Below are 25,277 nucleotides of genomic sequence, written 5' to 3'. Positions count from 1 at the left end.
TGCAAGTGACACCACAAGGAATTCTTAGTGTTGCTTGTTGGCATTCTCTGTGTCACTCCAATGGCTGAAAATGCAACTATGGAAGCCCTAGTCTGGAACAGTTCTGCCACAGGGGCAAAGGCACACCAAGTCACACAAGAGTGGACTGCAGAGCACAGGGGGCTCTTTGTATACACAAGAAGGCTGCTTCCTCCCCAGTAAGTCTGGCCAATGAGACTTGGCTGTCTAGTGAAATGTCTGGTATCAGAGGATCTCTTGCCTTGAAAACCCCATGGGGTCACCATTAGTCAGCTGTGATTTGATGGCAAGAAACCGAAGGAAAAGGTTCAGTACGTTTTGAGTGGTCCTTGTACCTCCCTATGACCAACAAAATAAGCAAATGTGCTTAATTTGCATATTTTAAGGAATTCATCTATTCTTGATGCTGCATTTGGATGCAAAAAAGGGTTAATTCTCTTGTCTACCTCCTCCAAAATCTTAAGATCACCTAACCATTGATTTGTTTTCTCTCTTTTAAATAAGCACCTATTGCTGCCCTTAGGTGGGTTTTGAATATATACTGTCTAACCTTTGTTTCTAATAGCTGAGAAGATCAGAAGCATATCTGCAGCAGCAGTCCCGCTTCCCCTTTTCATGCTTTGCTTTTCTTGCTTCTCTTGATTTGGACATTTCCTGATGACCGCTTCCTATTAGAGCGCTTTCCAGCCCTGGCTTTAGGTGAGCTGGTTCTCTTGGCCTTCTTCGTACTCCATGCTGGGCAGGTTTGGAAGGAAGTTATGAGCTTCACCTTCTGGCCCCTGACATCTGCTGGGGACCCACAGGTGGCTCCTACTCTCAGGTTCAGCTTGTCAAGCCACCTGAAAAATAGAAAGGATGGTGAGAGATTATAATCCATTTGATCCCTGTACATGCAAGCATTCATAGTCACCCAACTAGAGTACATTTTTATAAAATTCTTGAGGCTCATGTATTGGACATTAGAGGACCTCCTTCAGTTAATGTGAAACATAACTGGGTAAGAGAGCTCTGTGGCCATGAGGCTTCCAAGCACTTACTATATTAGCTTCTGATTCACCATCGGCAAGTGTGGAACACAGGTCAGTTGGCTAGATAGTCCATATGCTATATTCTGTAGGGTTGCATCTTCCTTACCCAGCAAAGTTTTTATCTAGTCAGATGTTGCAGCATTTGTGACCTACTTAAAATGTGTTTTTTAGCTTGCAAGGAAGCAATTTTGTCAGAAGCAACTTGATATAAAGAAAGATCTGCTTGATAGCTGAGGATCTGGGGCTTTTAATCCATTAGCCTTTTTGTAGTAAGCAAGGAACATGTCCAATTACTTTTCTATTATCCTTACATTTCTTTTTGGCAGAGCTGACCTAAGACATTTTCAGTGCAAACACCCTTCCAAGTCCATTGAATGGCCTTAGAAGAGTGTACTCTGTTCAGGATTGTGTTGTTTGTAGCTGTACTGTGTAAACCCAGAGGTGCACTCAAAATCTCTTGAAATGTCTCAGGGTGCTGTAGCATAACTCTTAGCTCATGGTCAGCTATAACTGTGAACTTCAGATTGCAAATTATTTGGAGCAGGAGCCTGTCATGCTGTAAAACAGTGATCCCTGAAGGGGGGTGTCCTGCAAATTGTGCATTTTGTTCTTCTTCAGGCTAGCCCAATCTTGGAAGCTAAGCAGGGTTGGCCCTGGTTCTATTTGGCTGGGAGACCACCAAGGAACAACAGGGTTGTGACAGAGGCAGGCAATGGCAAACCATCTCTGAATTCTGGTCTTGAAAACCCTACAAGGTTGCTATAAGCCAGCTGCAACTTGACAGCACTTTCCACTACCAAAGTGGTGTCCATTCATGGGTTTTCTGACACCTACCGGTATATGCTTCGTTAAAAATCCATCTACTTCGCAAAGCAAAGACCTAATCCTAGTTTTCCTCTGCCAGAACTGCCAGAATCCTGGAGGCTTAACCTTTGTGTCTGTAGGGAGCACCTATTTAGAAACAGCTACATCTATTAGAGGTGGCTACCTGGGTTGCAACCTCTCAACCCTCTGTGATTGGCTCCAGAACTCTTACAGTGGTCATTTTGTGATTGGTGATGGTGACTCTTGCTAATAAAACTTCCAGTATCTCGATGGTGCTGTGTGAATTTGAGATTGTGACTCTAGGCAACACATGACAGCAGTGCCTGTTGCTGCTTTACAGTGATGGCTGACGAGACTGCTAGTGTGTCTGTGCATCGTCTCTATGATGCCGTATGAGAAAATGATACCAGTTCCACCATTTCCTGCTATTCTACAGCACCATGGGAATCAGAGGCTCACTTGCGTAGTGGGAGAAGTTGGCAGTCACAGTAAAAAGGAATATCACTCAGATTGATGACCTCCAGAGCTGTGAAGCGACGCAGGGTGGGCAAGTTGTGCATTTTGTTCTTCTCCAGGTGCAGGCTTTTTATCTTTGGACCCAACCCAGTGAAGGCACCAGAAGAAACCTGCAAACATAGAAAATGTGAGCAAAGAAATTGACATCAGCTATGAATAATACATTAAGCTGCCCTGATCCTGGCTTCTGCTGGGGAGGGTGGGGTAGAAATTTGATTAAATAAATAACCATTCTTATGACCTAGAGATTTAGGTTCTCTAGATTTCCAGATCACCCTTATTCACTATATCTCATTTCAGGCTTAATGCCGGGCCCTGTGCTTGCATGCTGCCCTCCTTCCTTTCCTTGTGTAATTTGATTCAATTAGTGACTTCAGCTTCAGTACAAATAATAATTTGCTGTTACACCTAAACCAGCAAACTATGGTTTACAGTTGTCCTTTCAAATCAGAATGGCAACCCTGTTTTGGAGGGAAAGCACAAATCACAGTTTGGCTGTCCTTGCCAAATAATTCCTGACTCATGACAAACCTGAAACAAAATATGGTCTGTAGGCAAAGTATATCCATATAATTTTCTTACATAATTTGTTTTGGATAGCTGAAGCCCTGGCTAAATGGAATATGTAACCTGACAGAACTTAGCTTTGGCAGAACAGATCCAGGAGAAGGGATTGAATGCCCACACCCAGTGAAACTAACCTGTTCTAACCCCATATTATCCAGGTACAAGTGCTGCAGGGATCTTGAAACAGGAAGGAAAGCTCCATCTCTGATATATTTTATTGGATTCTTGGACAACTTCAGCTCAATTAGGTTGGGCAGTTCTCTGAGGGACCTGGTGGGCACTTCCTGCACAAAATTCTCATCTAGGTGCAGCTTCTCCAGCATCTTGGCACCACGCAGAGCTTTGAGGGACACATGTGTTATATGGTTTCCTGTCAGGTAGAGCCAGCGTAGCTTCTCCATCCCTTCCAGATCTTTATCGGATAGCTGACGGATGGAGTTGTGTTGCAAATGGAGGGAAAAGAGGTTGGGCAAGAGGCTGAAGGCACCCTTGGGTGTTTGGGTGAATCTGTTATGGTCCAGATAGAGATAAGCTAGCTGGCTATTTCCTTCGAAAACATCAGCATCTATGGAAGTGATGCTGTTGTTGGACAGGTAAAGATAGACCAGGTTTTTCAGGTTCTGGAAAGCACCAGGCTGCAATGCAGCTATCTTGCAGTTCTGCAAGTGGAGTGATGTTAAGTTTTTCAAGCCAGGGAAGGAGCCTTTTGGTATGGAATGGAACTCATTGTGGCGCAAGTCCAGTAGATGGGTGTTGCTAGGAAACCCTTTGGGAATACTCTGCATCTGTCTGCTCTCACAGTTTGCATGATGGAAATCAGGTGAACAGGTACATCCTTCTGGGCACTTTGGAGCATCTTCCTCTAGCTCCTTGGTGAGCGTGGGCAGGCTGGCAAGGAGCTCTTCTTCATAGCCTTGACCTCTACACTTCATATTTCTTGTCCTCAGTGATTCTAGCTGCTGTCCTCTGAAGGCAACAGGGCCAGCACATGCCACATCCATGTGAATTCTGGCTTTCTCTGCCCATTCTTTGAAGGGGCGCATGTTGCAAGTACAAAGCACAGGGTTCCCTGTTAAGTTGATCTTTTTGAGATGGGCCATATCTCTCAGGGGCTGAAGCACAAATAGCTGGTTGTTGTGGAAGTCAATGGTATGTAAGAGTGGGCTTCTGATGAAAGCTCTGTGTGACACATCTTGGAGGGCCATGTTGTCCAAGAACAGCTGCTTCAGTGAAGCCATCTCAATGGCCTCCTCGCCAATATAGGTTATAGGATTGTGTCCTATCTCCAGCCGGATTGTGCCTGACAATCTAGACAGTGCGTCGGTGGGAAGGAACTGCAATTCATTGTGGTCCAGGCTCAACCTCCTGAGGGTTGTTAATCCCCCAAAGGCCTCATTGGCAATTACGTTGAGCGTGTTATGGGACAAACTGATCCACTTAATCAACTGAAGGCCTTGAAAAACCATATCTGGCAGATAAACCAGGGAGTTCCTGGCTAAGTTAAGAAAGCTGAGGAAACCCAGTTGTCCAAAAGCCCCTGGCTTTATTTCTTCAATGCGATTATTTTCCAAGATTAGTTGCTGGAGAGAGGATAGGCCATCTAGGGACTCCTGATAGAGGAAGGCTATGTTGTTAGAAGCCAAATTGAGGTAGACCAGCCGCCCCAATCCTCTGAAAGCTCCTTCATCAACACGTTCTACCTGGCACTTCTGAAGATTCAGGTGCGTGAGATAGGGAATAGGAAGGAAAGTTCCTGCAGGGATTGCTTTGATTTCATTGCCCCGGAGGTCCAGTTTTTGAGTGATCTGTAAATTATGCAAACATTACTTTATTAAACAGAAAACTAACAAGGAAGGGTGCTGGTTGATCTTCAGTACTGCATTTGGGCTACCATATTCTCTAGCAGTTCCCTAATGTTATTTAAGAATCTTCAAATTCTGCACTCAAAATATCCATATGCCAGAAGAAGGAAAGCTGAAATCTTCCTCTAGAAACTGAAAATTCTGCAGTGAGTGCAGTAGTATTATGTTTGAAGATATATGACACTATGTGGGATATTTGTAGGTTTGCACAAATTGTTTCAGGCAGGTTCCATGTGAATATAAATCTAAATTAAGTAGAGATACCTCTTCAGCTTCTAGATGTTATCAATTACACATTCAGAAGGAGGGAAGGAAGACCCAGACACCCCTCCATCATGGCCAGATTCAGATCAGCTAAGTATCCTTCCACCTGAAATATTTGAATTAAATGTTAATTGTCACTGGTACAATTGATTTGTTTCCCATGAGTAGCTTTGGAAGCCAATTATGGCTGGAAAGCAGGATAAAATACAACACCAGCACAAACTGCAGCATGAAGAAGAGGAGTAGGTTTTTATATGCTGACTTCCTCTACCACTTACGGGAGATTCAAACCAGCTTACAATCCCCTTCCCCTCCCCACAACAGACACCCTGTGAGGTAGGTGGGGCTGAGAGAGTGTGACTGGCCCAAGGTCACCCAGCTGGCTTCATGTGTTGGAGTGGGGAAACAAATCCAGTTCACCAGATTAGCCTCCACCACTCATGTGGAGGAGTGGGGAATCAAACCCGGTTCTTCAGATCAGAATCCACCGCTCCAAACCACCGCTCTTAACCACTACACCACGCTGACTCTCATGAGAATACTAGTCCAGCGGTCCTTTGTAGAAGTACTCTTTCCAGCCTCATCTTACGCTCTCCTCATCTCTTCGCATAGACTGACCTGAGGAATGCTAATGGGCACTTCTGTGAGGTTCTTATTTAAGCACATGACGCGATGCTTGATGCCATCACAGGTGCAGATTTGTGGGCAGCGTTCAGCAATCACCTTTCCCACAGAGAGAGCTGACGTCAGGAGGAGGCCCAGAGAGGCCCACATCTTGTGAAATGGCTGAGGGAAAAGACAGCAAAGGCAGACTGTTAGATGATATTCGTATTTCAGCTGCTTATTAAACACCATTGCTAGGTGGTTACAGCAGGCTTTCATTTTTGCAGCTTTATATTAGCACACAGCACTCAACGGCAGTTTGAAAGGCAGCATGAGAAAGGAAGGTATAAGAAACAGAAAGCAGACAGGAATTAGGCAAAACACACATGCACACACCCTGTGATAGGCATCTGGGCAGGCCTCCTTAGTCTCTGCAACAAACATTAACTGCGGGGAAAAATCCAGTTTCATAATTTCACGCAATCTAAAAAAAGGACACAAAAGCTGCAGTGACAACCGAGGGCCAAAAAAGCCCCAAAAGCAAATTAATATTGCTTTTAAAAATCCAACTTGGATTTTTAGACCAGCTGTAGGCGTCCCCCACCCACCCGCCCACTGCTTCACATGCTGAAGTGAGAATGGGTGTTTCTGTCTTCTGTTAAAAGAACAGAAGGCACTACAAGGGGTCTGTTGCCCTCAGAAAACCCCCCACTGTATCAACATTTCTGATCAATGGTCTCTCCTGTGGAGCACCTCAGACCAGAGACTCCCAAGTCCTTTACCATCCTTTTGGCATGTATCTGAAACAGCTCTCAGTGTCTTGTGCGGAAATAACAGAGCGATTGCATTAATCATACAGTAAACGACCAAAAACACCTTTGAAGTGCATGAAGATTTGTCAGAGGTTTGAAGGGTTCAAATCCTTTGAGAATATACAAGAACCACCAAGTGGGAGAGAATGATTTGGATATAAGACTTAGACCATAGAGTATTTGTAACAATGTTCTATAATTTCTGCCTACTAGTTTTCACAGGGGCTGGGACATTTACAGGGGAGAATTTACAGGTGGCTTCCACGTGAGGACAGTATTTTGTGGGTTTCTCATTGCTGGTGCAGATAAAGCACAGCAGCTAAACATAGCAGGTTTTCCTGCAGTTTCCCTAATCCCTGAGCCGTTCTGACTCCTCTGGGCCGCCAGGGCTTTGCAATTATTTTTAAATCAGCACTAGACTATAATTATATTGCTATGCCATCGTAACAGTAGGTGTAGTAAGTTCTCTGAATTCACAGCTTTCGGTTTTTTTAAAAAAAGCAAGTCTCTAGCTCCTTGCTGTACAAAGACATGCCTTTTTTCTTATATCTCTGCAAGGGAAGGGATTCAAGACTTACTTTTTAAAAATGAAAGCTGAGCATTCACAGAACCTGCTGCACCTATTGTTTCAACAGTATAACTATATATGTAATTCTCACATGTGCCCCCTGCCTCTGGATACTTAAAACCACAGATAGGGGGCACGTCCACCCCAAACATGTTTTTCTGCATACTCATACCCCCTGGGCCTGCAGAAAAATCTGAAATTTGAACGAAAAAACAACAACAGAGGGTTTAATTTCCATTTTTTGGAAACGTGATGTCTGCGCAAGCAACACAAATGGAAATGTCCTAGATGAGCATGCTAAAGTCACAAAATCCTTTGCTTAAACTGACAGCACGTTCTTAAACAGTGTTATACTGATCCATGAAACTCAGTCAGCTCAGAAGGGTGTCGATCTGTTTAGGATTGTACTGCCCTGCATTGATAACTTTGCTGTAATTATGAGGTAGAAATAGTAACCATGATCCACTGGAATATATATATTAATGCTGCTTTAACATTGCTGCTTCCTGCTTATCATTAATTCTTTTCACTTCATATGTTTTTAAATAATACATTTTTAAAACATGTATTTTAAGATTCCAGTTCTTTGAACTCACACCTTACTCAGGCCTCTCAGCTAAAGAACAGCAGCTGTCCTGTGAGAGAGGATGAGGCAGTTGTGGGGGGGAGAGGAAGAATCACGTCAACAGGAAATCTGGAGAAAAGAAAAACGAAGGAAACCATTCCTGAAGACTTGGATGCAACCACACACACACACTCAGGACATTCTATATAATGTAATAAAATGTAATTGGTTCACAAGGCACTTCAATAGAACTAGGTGGATAGTGGTGCTGTCTGTAGTAGTACAACAAAATTTGAGCCTGGTAGCACCTTAAAGACCAACAAAATTTTCCAGGTTATAATTTTGTTGGTCCTCAAGATGGTACTGGATTCAAATTATAGTCCGGTTAAGTATGTCAATGACTTGGAAGCCAAGGGAAACATTCCCTGAACTTGTCTTCTTTACTTATAATATGTATAACTGCTTTTATGACTAACGCTCCAAGTGGTCTTCAGATATACAGATAAAACCATAAACATTAAAACCAACAACAAAACAATCATACAATTGTAAGTCAATATCCAAGGTAGGGCAGTCGCTCAGTGGTAGAGACCTTCTTCACATCCAGAAGATCCCAGGTTCAATCCCTGGCATATCCAGTTAAAAAATATCAAGCAGATGATGTGGGGAACCTCTGCCAGCTGGAGTAGACAGTACTGACCTTGATAGACCAGTGGTCTCAGTATAAGGCAGCCTGATGTGTTCACTTTTCCTGAAGATTTGTCAGAGATGTTTCCCTTATTTCTTTAGGCAGCCCATTTACCTGTTCAACTCATTATTATTATACCACACTTCAATGGTCACATTGATAGTAATGCACAAGATGGTGTTGTTTTTTTTAATGACAGTATACTGAGTAATCTCATTAAGTGTTAAATGTTTCTTGTTACTCATTTGCAGGGAAGCACTTTTGACAATAAAAACACATTTGTTCACATATTGTAAACTGAGTGGAACATGATAAGGATTAAAATTGTGTTGGGAGTGCCATGGTAGGAATGAAATGAGATTTTTAGGGATGATCTGTACTTGAATGACAGATTTGAGGGCGGGGGCAAGAATGCCAATGGGGTGGTCTGTCTCTAGCACGTGTGGCTTGCAGGCTGAGAGGGAACAAGTAACTGCTGACCTGGGAAGTTACTGTTGTTACTATATGTGTGGGGAGACTGTTTTGGAAGGAGACTACCAACTCCATAGTATCAAATCCAAGCAGGCACCAGGACAGGGATGGAGAGTTGCCAGGTTGCAACTGCTCTTTTACCTGGATTTTTCATTGTCTGAAAGAGCGGAAAAATCATTGGCAGAGCCTAAAGAGAGTGCTTGAGCCTTGTCTCCCAATCCATCTAGTCAGGCAATAGTAATCCACAACTGAGCTGCAAAATGTATATTCTTTCTCAGTCAACCTCAAAGCATCTCATTCTCAGGCAGCTTCACATCCAAGCAGGGCTGGACCCTGTAGAACTGCGTAAAGTGTCATCTGTTTATTCTTTATGCTGTTCTTAAATCCCTGCCTTGTTTTAATGACATTGGCTTTTGATTGTGCTTTGATGGCATTGGCGTGTTTTTCAGTGCTTGTGTTTTAATGTCTTTGTTTCTTAACATTAGATTATAATTGGTTTTATTAGTTGTAAACTGCCTCAAGCAGGTCTCTGGCGGGGCAGTATATAAATTTTCAAAATAAATAAGTAAAGTAAAAATTCTCAGTCCCTTTCCTAATAATCCCTGTGTGGAATTTGACTTTTCACAGCTGCCACACACTAGACTCACATTTTAACCACAAAACCCTTTTTTTGCCATCAGTTCACAGCTGACTTATGGTGACCCCATAGGGTTTTCAAGGCAAGAGACTTTCAGAGGTGGTTTGCTATTGCATGCCTCAGTATCACACCCATGGGATTTCTTGGAGGTCTCCTATCCAAATACTTGACAGGATCAAGAATGAAAGTGTGTGGTTATTTATGCATGGGAGTTTTACCTGAGGTTCGTTGCTGACTGGACCCACACTTTCCTGTTGGTAATCTCTGCATCAGCAGTCTCCAAACTCAAATCAAGTCCTGCCCTTTAAATGCTGCTTTGTAATTGGCTTACTTCGCAGTGCTCACTGTGAGAGAAGATTCCCTCCCCCCAAACCCAATTGCTGCATAAAAAAGCATTTTAAGAACAAAAAACAACAAGCGGAACAATCTGAAAGAAGGCGGGGAGAAATCCAAGCCTCGGTTTTAAAAAGCCTTTCTTTTGCTCAGAAAGAGATCTGAGGAAGCAGGAAGTATTTGAATCCCCACCCCTTTACGCGTTGCTTTGTGATTGGCTGTAAGAGAAACCCAGCTTCTGTTCCCCCTACTTTGCCTTCTGCATGGAGATTTCAGCCGGGCTGAGCTCAGGGGAGAGGGAAGAGTCAGGTTAACAGAGGAATGAGAAGACCAGGACATTGTGAGGGCTGGCAGCAAGGTCATTTCTAATAAGCAGAAAACTAATGCAGAACTCCAAGGAACAACCAAGTCAGACGGGGAATATGAGTCCAAGTACCCATGCATAAATGACCTGTGACTGGTCCAACGTCACCCAGCAAGTTTCTATGGCAGAGTGGGGATTCGAACCTGGGTTTTCTAGATTGTAGTCTGATACCTTAACCACTACACCATTCTGCTATAACCCCAAGATTTCTTCCCCTCTCATCTTGGCTAATTCAGACCCCATCAGCATATATTTAAAGTCAGGGTTTTATACTTCATTTGCCAAGTTGTTGCCCTTCAACAGGCATATATTCTCCTCCTTACCACCACCAGACCAGCTTGGCAAGTGTTGTTTTTGTACTCTTTGCTTCAGCAAGCGGTCAAGCTTAACTTTGTCAAAATAAATGTAAATATTGCAACCAGCACCTCTGTTTCAAGTTTGGAGGACTCACCTCCCTCCCGCCACCTACCATCAATTTTCTGTTGATGGAGAGAAGCAGCTATGAGTTGAGGCTGATTGTCTTACATCAGCATGGAACTAATTGTAGCATATAGTTCTGCAATATTTCCTCCCCAATGATTTTAAAAGAAGCCATTTGGGGTATGGTACACTGGTATCTAAAATTGCTACTCCCAAACTGTGTTTACCCATACTAAGGGAAAAAACAACGCAGACATTTCCCCCAGCAAGGATAGCCTTGGAGTGGTGATTTTTAGTGAGGAAACAGCAAAAGAGTTCAATAGCCTCTCTCCCCAGTACCAGTTTTCTAGCCCTAATGGCTGTGTGCGTTCACCTTTACAAAGTGGTTTTTGCTCTCAATAATTTTATTTTCTGTTTGCTGTGACTGCTTTATCTGTGATCTCAGATTGCCTGGCAGGAGACTGCAGTCTGTCTTAGGACCCCTCAAGAATAAAGATTCCAGTGCAGGATGCGGAATAATCCTCCATGCTTCCAAGTGAGGCTGAGCCCTAGTAACTTACTTATTTTACAACTTAAAGTTAATCAGAATACGTAGTTCCCACTTTTGTGAAATGGGCAAATGCCCAGTACTGAATGAGGCATCCTGACTGCTGCAATATGAGACTGCCCCTTTCCCTCAGAGATAAAAACATTTTACAGTAATCCTCAACCACAACTTGCAGTCTTTCTGCTGAACTAGTCAATGGCACGAAGCCTTCTCCAAGATACCCGATAACTTACCTGGTTCCTTTCTCCAGCTAGAAAAAAAGTCAGCTTAAATAGTGGGAGCAGTGAAGAAAAACCTTTGAAAAACCTTCACCTAATAACTATCAGAATCCTGTGAATTTTCTTGGTATGTGCGTGTATGTGGTGAAAAGAGATGAATGAACTGTTGTTCAGCTTTCCCAGTGGTGTTTCTCTCTCCCCCTCCCCCCTCCCCACACATGCTTGCAGAGCCAGAAGCAAGGCAAATACCAACACAAGTGAATAAGTTATTGAACTTTAATTCACAAAATACCACTTTAAAACCACGAGGTAACGTTTTAAACATATAATTGCAATTGAAAACAGCAAGTAATTTAAAGACAGCCACATGGCTTTGGGCAACTTTGCAGAACTATGGAGGTATATTTTTTAAAAGCTACACAGTTTCCACATGTAATTCTCTGTAGAAATTAATATGAACCTCTGTAGAAACATATATGAACATAGAGGATAATTGTATGTATGTTTAAACATACTCTCCAAGTGCACACAAGAAATCTTATTGTTACACACAGCAAACTACATTTGGAAAAACCCTATCAAATCCTTCTCAAGGAGAGAAGTTTGATCATTATGCAACTTCAAAAATAAAAATGCAGGCAATTTGCTTTTGTAGTTTAATATCCCTTGCTGCTTCTACTGAGGAACAGTACACGGAGAGGCTGGAATTTTCCACCAGGCTCCGGAGACTACACAGGAAGCTGAAAAATGGACAGCAGTGAGACTGAATGGCTTCTTTGCTATTCTTTGCTGTGAGATTGTGCTGAGATGCCCCTTATTCTGGAATACTTTCGGTAAGACATAAAATAACGGATCTCTCCATTTCAGAACCCATCTCAATAGCGTTCCATGCAACACACACTAGAGCTCCACAGTATTTTTTTAAATGTTATGCTACAAGCCCTAAGTGGAGAGATCTCACACACAAATCAATGCTTTTTCTGTACTCTTCCTTGCTGCCTGCCATTGCAGTGGATGGTATGGGAAACGTATGGCAAGAGCTGCTTATTCTCACACTAGATTCTTTGTGATGACTTTGGGCTTGAGCAAACAGCAGCACTTCACCTGAAGAAAATAACAAGGATGCTCATATATTACTATCATGGTGTGTACTACTTTCTCTTTTCATGATGGCAAGCATGCCAACCGATATTTGCATAGTGCCCTTATTTACAAAGATGGAGGAGTCCGTGCTCTGCAGACAATTCCTTGGCAAAAAGGGGGAAAAACAGTCCCAAAATATTCTCCTTAGATCTTAATTGTTTTTCCTACCACCTGCTCCAATGCATCCTATCAGCAAAAAAAGAAGGAAATTATATTAGAACTCAGATATAGTTTTTATTAGCCACCCCAAATACTATTGTCTATAGATCACATTCACTAAATCCAGTTGTATTGGAAAGGAATAACATAAACCACATCCTACAGTGCCATAAAAAGCCAATTTTAGTTTATTGGCCTGGCCTTGAGGTTTTGCCACAGGAAACTCCTACATTCATGGGTACAGTTTAGCAAAAAATAGGTACAACTAAAATTAATTGAAATGTTTAATATGTGAGGCTAAAGCTGGCTCCTGGTCTAAAAACTCTTCATTTGCAGGGATGTTTTTCGTATATGACCCCAACAATATGAGAGGTCCAAATACCTTCCTTGAAGTCACATATGAAAAATGCTTACACACAGGTAACTTGATCTAAGGTTTGCCAGCAGGCCTGAAGAGAAATGCCCTGTCCTTTTAATGAGGATTCATGTGTGGAAATGAGCAACAGACTCTTTACATGGCATGAAGATAAATGACATGGCCTCTGAAACAACTTCCCATTAAGCCTCTGTTAAAGGGACAGGACAACCTTACTTGATCCATTGGTTTAAAAGGATTTAATCACAACTCATTGTTGCCATACCATGCCCCTAGCTCTCAATTTGTATTAATTCATACCCTGCTTTTCTCCAATTGGGGTGCCAAAGCAGTTTACAACACTGTTCTCACTGCCTGATTTTATCCTCATAACTACAACTCTGTGAGGTAGGTTAGGCTGAAAAAGAGTGACCAGTCCCCCAGCAAATTTTCATGGCAGAGTGGGGATTTGAACCTGGGTCTTCCAGATCCTAGCATGGCACCCCAATCACCATACTATGCTGGCATATGTATAGTTTAAAAATTGAATTCCCTGTAAACAGAACATAATATGTTTGCCAATACTTAGGGGCACAGTTACAAAATAATTCTAATCGGTATTCTGGAAGAAAATGCTGCTTTCTGAATACTACCTTCATTATACCAGTGAAAATAAGAACACTGCTGAGTCCCATCTACAATTTCTGTGGTTGCAATTAATATATATATGTTGTAATCCTATGCAGTTCCTCCCATCTAAATTAAATGATTTCACCTGGTCTAGATGGAGGAACTCTGCATATTTGTTCATTGTCCACCTTTTTCACTGAGACTCAAAGTGTAAATCAATACAGGATGGGACATTCAATAAACAGTGCAATAGGATTTGGATTGCATTGGATTGCACTGTGTGATTTCCTTCCCTATACATGTTCAACAACATTCTTTTTCTGTGATGTGTATTTATAAACTTCAACAAAATAAAAAAGGGCTTTCTTAATATGTGTGTAGCCCATCTAGATTTCATGGGCTATTTTTTAATTTCCTTATTTCCTTCATTTATTTCCTGCCTTTCTGCTTATTTTACTTATTTTATTAAATTTATATCCCGCCCACCCCAGCAGAGCTGTGTGAACTGTGTGAATGAAGTGCATCATGATCAACCTTAAAGTTGAGTAATTCCCCAGTAATCATTACTATCGTCTTCTTGATGCTCAGCTGTAGTCCTGCTTGGGCATTTTCTGCTTTAACCTTCAGCAGTAATACGTACATGTCCTCTCGAAGACGACCCGACCCCCCTATGCATTTCTAGCTGGGAATAATCGTTCAGCAAACATTGAATCTGGCTTCGCGATGGTTTCCTTATTGGCTTCAATAAATGGGGTTGATACAAGGAGCAGCTCTGAGGTAAATCGTTTGTGGAACAGATCCCTGGCTCCCAAATACTACTTTTATTCATGCATCAAATACGGTTTGCAATTAAAGGCGCTTACTTGAGTGTGTTTAATAGGTCGTCGTTTAGGGCCACTATCTGCTATATGCATTCAATGGCGTTGCAGGGTAAACTCGGGGGGGGGGTTGGTTTTCCACACTACGCCCGTTTACATTAATTATTTCTGTCGTGCCCGATCGCTCCTCTAGCGACAGCAGTCTGAAGAGCTCCGAGCATGCGCACGGGCTTTAATTACCCGATATCCTTTGCGAGGGAGCCGAGTTAACACGGAAGACGGCGGAACGGGGAGGTGCTGGAATGAGATCAGTTCCAGTAGACGGTATATTTGCATACCCACCATGCATTGCGTGAAAACGGAAATTTCTGGAATTTAAAGTGATTTCAAACATCGATATGACTTTTAGGATGCTGATATTAGCCGTGTGCAATTTAGCAAATCTACTATTATTCACGAGACTAAATTATGCTTGGCTCCAATGTAGTCCACCCTCACCGGAGAAGCTGGTGGGAGATTCGTGGTCGCAGCGCCTGGCTCCTTAGGCTCATACTCTGGTTTCTCTTCAGATCGTATAAATCTTTCGCCTTTTACTAAAGATTTCCGTGGAGAGGAACATTTATGAGTTTTCGTTCAATTTTTTGAGGCTCTACTTCGGTAGAGCTGTCTTTTACTGTATCAAAAGATAGAATCATTACTAACCTACTGCATCTGACAATAAAGTTGTCAGCTGGGGATCTGTTATTACAACTCATCTCCAACAAATAGACATCAGTTTACCTAGAGAAAATGGCCTCTTTCCCAATTGGACTCTATGGCATTGAAGTCCCTCAGCTCCCCAAACCCCACCCTCAGGCTCCGCCCCAAAAGCCTCCTGCTGGGGTGGAGAGGAACCTGGTAACCCAAGAAGGAATAGTTTTCCCCTTGTCACTCCAGCTCTGTATTTCCTGCACAAAAGCTGCCGCTCATTAGTAAATCTGGAAGTCTCCCAAGGTATCCACCTGGCTTCTCTTTAAGTTGGCTGAAAACACTTTGTCTGGCATTAAACCTTTATGTGGGTGGAGAGCACACAATGATCTTTCCTTCCTTCACTTCAGTTATATGCTATCTTTCTCCCCAATACCCACCCAAAGAGCCTTAGGTGGTTCTCCTCCCCTCAACCCTGTGAAGCAGGTTAGGCTGAGCGTGTGTGACTAGCCCAAGGGCGCCCAGCAGGCTTCCATGGCAGAGTAAGGATGGAAACCTGGGTCTCCCAGATCCTAGCCCAGAACACTAACCACTACCCCACACTGGCACTTTAACTGCTGTGTTGGCATAGGCAGCCCTGAACTTAACATATCAGCCCACCTCAATGCAATCTACTCATTTTTTAAATGTATTTATTTATAATGGGAGCTGGTTGAGTGAGTACTATTTTCTGGACCCGCTCCTGTTTTTCCCCCAGCCATGTCCCATTCACACCCCAAACCCACAGCACACCGAGAGTAAGCTAGTGAAGTTTCCTGGCATGGAGAAAAATTAATATGAGAAGTTTCATTCGTTTGTAAGTTAGGAGCAAATCCAGTTCATAAACTGGCAACCTTATCCATGAGAGTGTGCCAGGAATCAGATAGGATCTCATGTCAGACAATTTTGACATGTTACACAGAACTAGTTGGAAATAGTGGCCTGACTGGAAAGCTGCATGAGTTCTTAGTGCAGGAATAGCAAATACTCATTTCATTTTGCAAGCTGTCAGTTTTAAGACTCAGGTTCTCCCCACCCATTAAGAATAGGCATTTCAACCTAATCAATATTTACATTATGATAGTAACAGGGATAAACTTCAAGTTCAGTTTAAGAAACATATGCAGATATTTTCAACAATAAAAAGAGACATCAAGAACTAGATGAGAGTTCTGTGATTCCCCACTCTAACTTTTCCCTGAGGGAAAAAGGCAAAAACAAGAGAGGAGCTTCGCGGTGCCTTAAAGATTGACTGATTGACAAGCTTTTGTGGGCAAGATCCACGAGATATCACAAATTATACCCCTTGCAATCAACAGCCCACAATTCAACCCCCTGCTGCTGTCTCTCTGTGTATGTATATCCTACTAAGACTCACTTCATGTAACTGACCAAGAGGGTTCTGGCCACCAAGAAATGTGATTCAAGAAATGTGTTTTTCTTTAAGATGCCACAAAAACATATTGATCAGTGAAGCATCATGAGCTTCCAAACGCAGGTACAAACCCACTTACAGTAACAGTCGGTGGAACAGCTTCCCTTGAGACATTCTCTTGGCACCCACTCTTTGTTTATTCTGGCACCAAGTGAAAATGTTTTATTTTACTGTGCTTTTAATTATAGGTAGCAGCAGCTCCTTCGGCTGCTGTCTGGTTTTTTAAGCTGCTGCTGCTTATTTGTACTTAGTTATTTTAATGTATTTTAAATATCTGAACTTTACTTGTATTACCCAGCTGGCAGATTGTACTATGAAAAGGCAGCATACCTAAAATTTAAATAAAACACTTGTTGTGCTTTGCTGCTTCCTTTCACCCAGGGCCCAACTGTGTGACCATTTTCACCAAAAGACAACTGGAGGAAACAATTGCGTCTGAATGCAGTTTCCTTCATCTATCTATGTGGCCAGAGGGAGGCATAAGAAAGGAGGGAGAAGGCAGCAGGAGCTTTGCCCTGAGACAGAAGCTCCATCAAGGAACCAGCCCACAAGTAAACAAGATTCCTAGCTCCAATTAATTACAGGGGTGATTTTTTTTTAAAGGATGCAAGGGAGGAGCAAAGCAGAGAGAAGAAAACTATAACTCTCTCATCTGTCTTGATGTTGTCTAATCAGGTGTGTGTATGTGAAGGAGTTTTCTATCGATCATCTGTGTCCAGGGGTTTCACAGCAACAGGATGTTTGGCAGACTAGAGACACTGAGTGTTGAAGAAGAGGGGGGAAACTAAGTAAAAGGGGAGGAAGAAGGGATAGATATCAAGTAAGGCATAGGTATGTTACGTTCTGAATAGGTACAAAGTTCTCTTGATGATGTGCTGCTAGGTGGTTATTTTATTGTGCTGTACCTGTGCAATTATTTCTTCTTGTGTGAAATCTATAGCTTGATTACACAAGAGAGAAATGTTTTCATTTCGGAGGGAGGCACAGTTAATGTTTCATGGGGAAACTGGATTTTCCCAGCAAATCAAACTACAAAATTTTGGTGCTAGGAAAATGCAATTCTCACCCACACGAGCAAGAGGATTCAAATGGCTGCATATACAACTGCAAATGCCACTGGCATCTTTCAACTAGTACCCATGACATCACTCATGAAAAGTAACACAACTCCCCAACCATGCCTGGCCATGGTCAGACAGCATTAAGAATTGTTTTTCTAATCTGGAAATGCCCCTAACTCTCCCTAACAAAATGCTTTCAAGCTCTCTTTTAGGAAACAGGCAATCCATATAGAATTATTTGATGGACAGTGCTGTTTTTCAGATGTTACATTCATACATATTGGGATGCTGGCAACCATTTGTAGATTCTCCTGATATGCACAGTCACCATGTTGTCTGTATATGTGTTTTACTCTATGTATGCATAGACATGTTGTCTGAAAAGAGCTGTAGTTACTATCACTGGAGAGCTACACCAGAAAACTAGCAATATGTCAAAAGGCTCATGTCTAATTTATGTATTAAATGCAGAGCATATCAACATAGTGTCCAGCTCCCCCTCCCCATTTATGGGTTTATATGTCTGTGTGCGTTCTACACATCTTTACATCACCTGGTTTTCATGCCCACATTGTATCTGGTGCAAGTGCTATCCTAAGAATTTTTCAATTTAAAAAAGCAACAAGCTTATATATGTGTGTAAAGTGCCGTCACGTCATAGCTGACTTATGTCAACCCAGTAGTGTTTTCAAGGCAAGAGACAAACAGAGGTGTTTTGCCATTGCCTTCCTCTGCGTAGCAACCCTGGTATTCCTTGGTGGCCTCCCATCCAAGTACTAGCCAGGACCAATCCTGCTTAGCTTCTGAGATCTGACGGGATCAGGCTAGCCTGGGCCATCCAGATCAGGGAAGATTTTATATAGCTCCTTCAAATAAATCTACCTTTTCTAAAAAGGGTCCTTCCCCCATTTCTTGTCCACAAGGACTGAGGCCATAGAGGTCACATCTCACTCACATGAAGAGAATGGATTGTCACAACACAGCAACAATAATTCTTCAGTTCCCAGAGACCAATAGTGAAACTGAGGGCAGGAGGGTTCAATGCCAGGGCTTCCGGCTAGCTAGATTAGCTGTAAATTTTGCTGTGACCCCCCTCCTGCCACTGCTTATGTTGACTCCAACCACTTACAAACCCTCCGGCTGAACATCATGGATGAAAATGAATCAGCAGTAGACAGGCACATGACTATGGCAAGAGAGAACAGAGAGCATGCCATCATCTGTTCTTCCCTCTCCTCAAAACCATTAGAAAAATTCTGCCTCCCTAGAGATCTAAATAAATGGGCCATGTTGGAATAGCAGAACATGCACTCCTGGCCACCAAGGTAGACCTGGCATAATCCTGAGGTGCGTGGGTACAGAGGAAATGAAAACACAGGTCATTTGGGAACAAACAAGATACAGACAGCCAAACGACTGATGTACTGGAAAGAGCAAGAACCGGCACACTAGCTCCCTCACCATGAACAACATAGGACATAGCTCAGACCCAATAATAAAAATTTGTGTGTCTGTCAGGTTTTTCATAGAATCAGAGTTGGAAAGGACCACCAGGGTCATCTAGTCCAAGCCCCTGCACAATGCAGGAAATCCACAACTACCTCCCCCACACACCCCATTGACCCCTACTCCATGCCCAGAAGATGGCCAAGATGCCCTCCCTTTCATGATCTGCCTAAGGTTGTAGAATCAGCACTGCTGACAGATGGCCATCTGGCCTCTGCTTGAAAACCTCCAGGGAAGGAGCACTTACCACCTCCCGAGGAAGCCTGTTCCACTGAGGAACCGCTGTTAGAAAATTCTTCCTAATGTCTAGATGGAAACGCTTTTGATTTAATTGCAACCCATTGGTTCTGGTCCAACCTTCTGGGGCAACAGAAAACAATTCTGCACCATCCTCTATATGACAGCCCTTCAAGTACTTGAAGATGGTTATCATATCCCCTCTCAGTCTTCTCCTCTTCAGGCTAAACATACCCAGCTCCTATACCAGGAAAAGTGTTTGAACAAATCATCAAACAGTCCGTCCTTGAGCATTTAGAAAGGATGGATCTGATCACTAAGAGCCAGCATGGGTTTCTCAAGAATAAGTCATGTCAGACTAATCTTATCTCCTTTTTTGAGAAAGTTACTACCTTGCTGGATCAGGGGAATGCTATAGACATAGTTTATCTAGATTTCAGTAAGGCTTTTGATAAGGTTCCACATAGTATTCTAGTTGACAAATTGGGAAAATGTGGGTTAGATCCTATTATTGTTAGATGGATCTGCAACTGGTTGACAGATCGTACCCAAAGAGTGCTAATGAATGGTTCCTCATCCACTTGGAGACAAGTGACTACTGGAGTTCCTCAGGGATCTGTGCTGGGCCCTGGGTTGTTCAACATCTTTATAAATGATTTGGATGAGGGAATAGAGGGGATACTTATTAAATTTGCAGATTACTAAATTGGGAGGTGTAGCAAATATGGTAGAAGACAGAGCCAAGATGCAGGATGATCTTGACAGTCTGGAGAAATAGGCTAGAACTAATAAAATGCACTTCAACAAAGACAAATGTAAAGTTCTGCATTTAGGTAGGAAAAATCAAATGCATAATTATAGGATGGGGGAGACTTGTTTGAGCAGTAGTGTGTGTGAAAAGGATCTTGGGGTCTTAGTAGACCAAACACTGAACATGAGTCAGCAGTGTGATGCTGTAACTAAAAGGCAAATGCAGTCTTGGGCTGCATCAAAAGAAGTATAGTGTCCAGATCACGCGAAGTGATGGTATCGCTTTACTCTGCTCTGGTTAGACCTCAACTAGAGTACTGTGTTCAGTTTTGGGCACCACAATTTTAAAAAGATGTAGACAAGCTGGAACGTGTCCAGAGGAGGGCAATAAAAATGGTGAGGGGTCTAGAGACCAAGTCCTATGAGGAAAGGTTGAAGGAGCTGGGTATGTTTAGCCTGAAGAGGAGAAGACTGAGAGGGGATATGATAACCATGTTCAAGTACTTGAGGGGCTGTCATATTGAGGATGGTGCCGAGTTGTTTTCTGTTGCCCAAGAAGGTCGAACCAGAACCAAGGGGATGAAATTAAATCAAAAGTTTCTGTCTAGACCTTAGGAAGAATTTTCTAACAGAGCGGTTCCTCAGTGGAACAGGGTTCCTCGGGAGTTGGTAAGCTCTCCTTCCCTGGAGGTTTTTAAGAAGAGGTTAGATGGCCATCTGTCAGCAATGCTGATTCTGTGACCTTAGGCAGATGATGAGAGGGAGAGCATCTTGGCCATCTTCTGGTCACTAGGGGTGTGGAGGGGGGAGGTAGTTGTGAATTTCCTGCATTGTGCAGGGGGTTGGACTTGATGACCCTGGTGGTCCCTTCCAACTCTATGATTCTATGATTCAACCTTTCCTCATAGGACTTGGTCTCCAGACCCCTCACCATCTTTGTTGCCCTCCTCTGGACACATTCCAGCTTTTCTACATCTTTCTTAAATTGTGGTGCCCAAAACTGAACACAGTACTCAAGGTGAGGTCTAACTAGAGCAGAGTAAAGCGATACCATCACTTCACGTGATCTGGACATTATACTTCTGTTGATGCAGCCCAAGATCGCTTCTTGCTGCTTTAAAAGCTGCTTGCTACCAGTTGGGACTTTTTGTTCTCTTCTAGGTGAATTTTCTTCTTTGAAATGATTGAGTTCCCTGGATCTGAGTTGGAAGCGGTTAACTAAACTTTCAGAGCAGGCCCTTAGGGGTCTCCAACAGCTACGCCAACGTCACGTAAGTGCTAACCTTATTGCCAAATTGTCAGCCAGAGCCCTCCCAGGCAACCTGAACACTCTCCGCCTTGACCGGAACCAACTAGGTAAGGTGCCTGGCATCATCTACACCTCAACCACACTCTCCACCTTGCACCCAAGTGACAACCACATCTCGCAACAGACATCCCTCTCCTTTGGGCAGAGGCTTCGCTCCCTGAGGCAGCTGTTTTTGGATCCTCCTTCTCTAGAGATTTCCACCTCAGCTTTCAAAAGGCTGCGCAGACTCAAGGTCTTGAGCCTGAGGAACACTGCCCTCTCTAGAATAATTGAAACCTCTTTTAATTCTTTATCTGACTGGGAACAAATGGCAGTGTGACCGCAATTTAATCTGGCTACGTACCTAGAAGTGATTAGAATTTAGAACGCTGCCTAGTGGTGTGCAGCTCCCCATAGGCTCTCCAGGGAAAACTCCTAGTGAACACAGAGGCAAGTATCTAGCTAATTTATTGTAGGGCACAAGAACACCTTACAAATTTCCAGCATGGTAACTAGCAACTAAGGTTAATAATATATTAACTTTTCATATGCTGCAGTCAAGACAATGAGAACTCCTGGGACACCTCAGAAGTGGTCGTTTCACAAATGGGCTAAAGGGCAAGAAAACTTCTCTTTCCACATAGGTTTCTGCAGTATAGTTTAGGACAGGCCTTAAAATCGATCTACTGCATTTGCCCTGAACAGCCTGTGAGCATCAGGTTAAGTTGATGATGCACCAGACAGGACTGTAAATAAATAAAAAAAATCTTGGAAGGTTTTGGAATTGGAGTCCATGTGTACCAGCTTGGCTACTGCCAACTGAGATGGCTTTAGATCCAGAGTAGGGGAACAGACATAGTGACAGAAATATCCGTGTGGGCATGTCCCTTTGTTTCTAGATTGACCTGGGAAATCCCTCTGTGCATGTCTGCTGTTCCCAACAGTACAAATAAAGAGAGTGAGTGGTGGAGCAATATGGTGAGTGGGCCCAGCAATTGCTAGTGGTACATAGTATAAATAGAGTAGAGCAATGGTACTGCCGCACCATTGGTGCTTTATAGAGCAGCCTTTAATGTAAACTCGATCCCACTGGGGAGAAGGGCAGGGCATAAATTAAGTAAATAAATTAATTTTGTTGTGAAAAATACCAGAACTTGCTTCATAAGAGAATAAACTTGGTGTTAATATGTGGGGCCAGAAAACATATATAAGCCCTTCCCAATCGGAGCCACCAGCTTCTACTTCCCAACACCCACTCCCATTTTCTGCATTCACTACTCTACACTTTATTCGTATGGTGTCAAATTATGTCCTCCATAGGAGCAGGAGGGAATTTATGGTTGCCCGTAGCATAACTCCGTGGGGAAAAAAGCACAGGAATGATCAGTAATAATCTGAGACAAGGAGAGAACCATTTTTCCTCTCAGGCCACGGAAAGAGAAATATGAGAATAATTGCTTGAGCTGCGAATGCTCCTCTGATCAAGTCCTTAATGGTCTTGGGCCCACATAACCCGCGGAACCAGCTCTCCTGCTGTGCACCAGGGGGATTGCTTTGTTTTTCTGAGCAAAGCCTCCTGAGCTAGCCACCCTACAAATGGGTAAAAAAAAAGTTCCCATTTACGTACATCTCTGTGGTGGCTCTCACCTTATGGAATAGTCTCCTGAGGTGGTCAGTGACTAACATAACGACTTTCTGGTCTGTCAGTGACTTTGACACAAAATTGGAAGACATCTTCTCAAACTTGGCTTTTATTGAATATTTACTCCAAGAATACAGAAGTCAGCTCTTCTACTTCTCTCATGTTTGGAATAACAGTGGTTTTGCAGGATAGCCTGGAAGGGAATCTACCATCATTTAGAACATGTGTGTTCAGACTGTTTGGCAAGGACTAGAGAACAAAAAGCAGGCAAAGATACCTTATGACCTACCCCTCCCACCATCATATTTAGGAGCCTCACTGCTAATACCAAATCTACATACACACAGAGTTTAAACAAAAAGCATCACTGCAGGACTGTATTGGGGTGGAATATAGGCCTCCTTTCCACCCGTACAAGCAGCTTCCAGTGGTGGCAGAGGATGTGCTGATGCACGAAGGGTGGTTTGAACTGTTTCTGCCTCCTCTTCCTCACAGTAGCCACCCATTTGGCATGGCTTTTAGTCTTCATGGGCTCAACCCCCAGTGCAGCTCAAAGATAGCAGCTGGGGAGAAGTAGGAAAAATCTACCTCTGCTGGTGTTGCATGGAATCCAACCTATTATTTACAAGTCATGGCAACAACTCTGTCAAAGTATCTTTGTATGGATCCTAATCAGCTTTTTCTTTATGTAAATCCAAGAAAACTTGTTTTTGAAAACTTGAGTTACCACTTATAACATCTGCAATAGCACAGAAGACATACCTCCTTTTGCTAGCAAAAGTAATGAATACATGAAGCTGATTTATACCGAGGCAGGCCTTTGATCTATCAAGGCCAGTATTGTCTACTCTTGCTCTGATCCATGTACTGAAAATGACCATGGGTGAGATTAGGAAAACAAACAAAAATACCCAAGGGACATATAAAAAGGCCCTAACCCTACAGCATTCCTGGTGGAGGAATACAAGATTATATAAGGCAGTTTAAGTCAGATGCTGAACCATTTTTAAAAAATTCACAACGTATCAAGGACTACAGCCATGAAAGTAGTGCATATTTATTCACTTTACTTATACCCCATCCCCCCCATCTCTGATGTAGTGGCTTACATTTTTTCCTCCTCCATTTTATCTTCACAGCTCTGTAGCAGGTTAGGCTGACAGCATGTTTGCCCAAGATCAACCAGCAAGTTTCCATGGCAGAGCAGGGATTTGAATCTGGGTCTTCCAGATCCTAGTCTGACACTCTAACCAATACACATGCTGGCTCTCACACCACAGTGCTTATTCATTTAAACATGTTGCCCTGATTTTCTCAGGAGACTTTGGGAATAAATGCTGCTTTGAAAAGAAGGACAGTTACCCAAAATTTATTCTTCTGTGCGGCCCTTGCACAGGAGATGCTCCTAGTGGTTGGTCCTCTCTGAACTGAAAACCACACAGCTCGATATGCCATGCTGGCTGGAGAAAATTGGAGAGCATCAGGTGAAGTACTCATTTGTAATGTGCTTCCTTCCAATTTTGAAATGAAACGAAGTTTCCAAATAGTTGCGTAAAAGAAGAGATTCAAAGGCAAAAATCTTAAATTTGAAGAAGAAAACAACAGGACAAAAGAATGGAACTTCAAGTACAGCTAAGAAGGGCAATTACTTGCACTGTGTGAAGGACTGCTAATTTTCAGTTCTACTTCTGTTTGATTACCTACTTCCTCTTTATGCAGTAAACAGCCCCCAAGTTTCATTGATGAAATATGCTTCTCCATGGACAACAATACCCACTGACATGAAGAGAAAGGATGAAGAGGAACAGATTCTAAAGACAGCCACAACTGATTTTGCTTATTCTGAACCAAATCTATTTTAATTGGGCACATGTGTGTGCATAATGCAGTATCACAACAGCAGGCCACCAGAATTGGTCCTATTAGTGGGAAAATTCAATGAAAAGTGGCAAAGGATCACTCATGAGAACCAAATATGCTACATTCTACACAGTTATGATGCCCCCAAACTCAGAGAAACAACCCCCCCCCGAAACATTGCTTTATACCTGGGTGCTGGCCAACAACTGGAGAAAAGAAGAACTTAATGTGCTTACGGCACAATGGAATAATAAAGCTAGACTCAGAATTTTGCTGCTGTTATCCCAAGAGAGGTCCTTTGACAGACAACACAGTTTGAGACAATCAGTGATTCTCAAATCCTGACAGTAGCTGAATTTGG

At 42.8% G+C, this 25,277-nt stretch overlaps 1 protein-coding gene and 1 non-coding gene across 2 annotated transcripts; one reads left to right on the top strand and one right to left on the bottom strand.

The window, feature by feature from the left end:
- Positions 1-539: 539 nt before the first annotated feature.
- On the bottom strand, positions 540-7,707 carry CHADL (chondroadherin like). The gene is made up of 5 exons (XM_056847005.1): positions 7,662-7,707; positions 5,699-5,866; positions 3,089-4,759; positions 2,331-2,497; positions 540-857 (listed from the first exon to the last, which is right to left on the bottom strand). The coding sequence occupies exons 2-5, from the start codon at positions 5,852-5,854 to the stop codon at positions 632-634; spliced, it is 2,220 nt and encodes a 739-aa protein (XP_056702983.1). The 5' UTR covers positions 5,855-5,866; positions 7,662-7,707; the 3' UTR covers positions 540-631.
- A 7,253-nt stretch (positions 7,708-14,960) lies between these two features.
- Positions 14,961-15,076, top strand: LOC130475884 (U5 spliceosomal RNA). The gene has a single exon (XR_008933257.1). It is a non-coding gene; the product is annotated as a U5 spliceosomal RNA (small nuclear RNA).
- The last annotated feature ends 10,201 nt before the right edge of the window (positions 15,077-25,277 follow it).

This window comes from Euleptes europaea, chromosome 3 (assembly GCF_029931775.1).
Source record: "Euleptes europaea isolate rEulEur1 chromosome 3, rEulEur1.hap1, whole genome shotgun sequence".
Taxonomy (NCBI): domain Eukaryota; kingdom Metazoa; phylum Chordata; class Lepidosauria; order Squamata; family Sphaerodactylidae; genus Euleptes; species Euleptes europaea.
The sequence above is the reverse complement of the archived record's forward strand: the minus strand, read 5'-3'. Positions and strand labels throughout refer to the sequence as shown.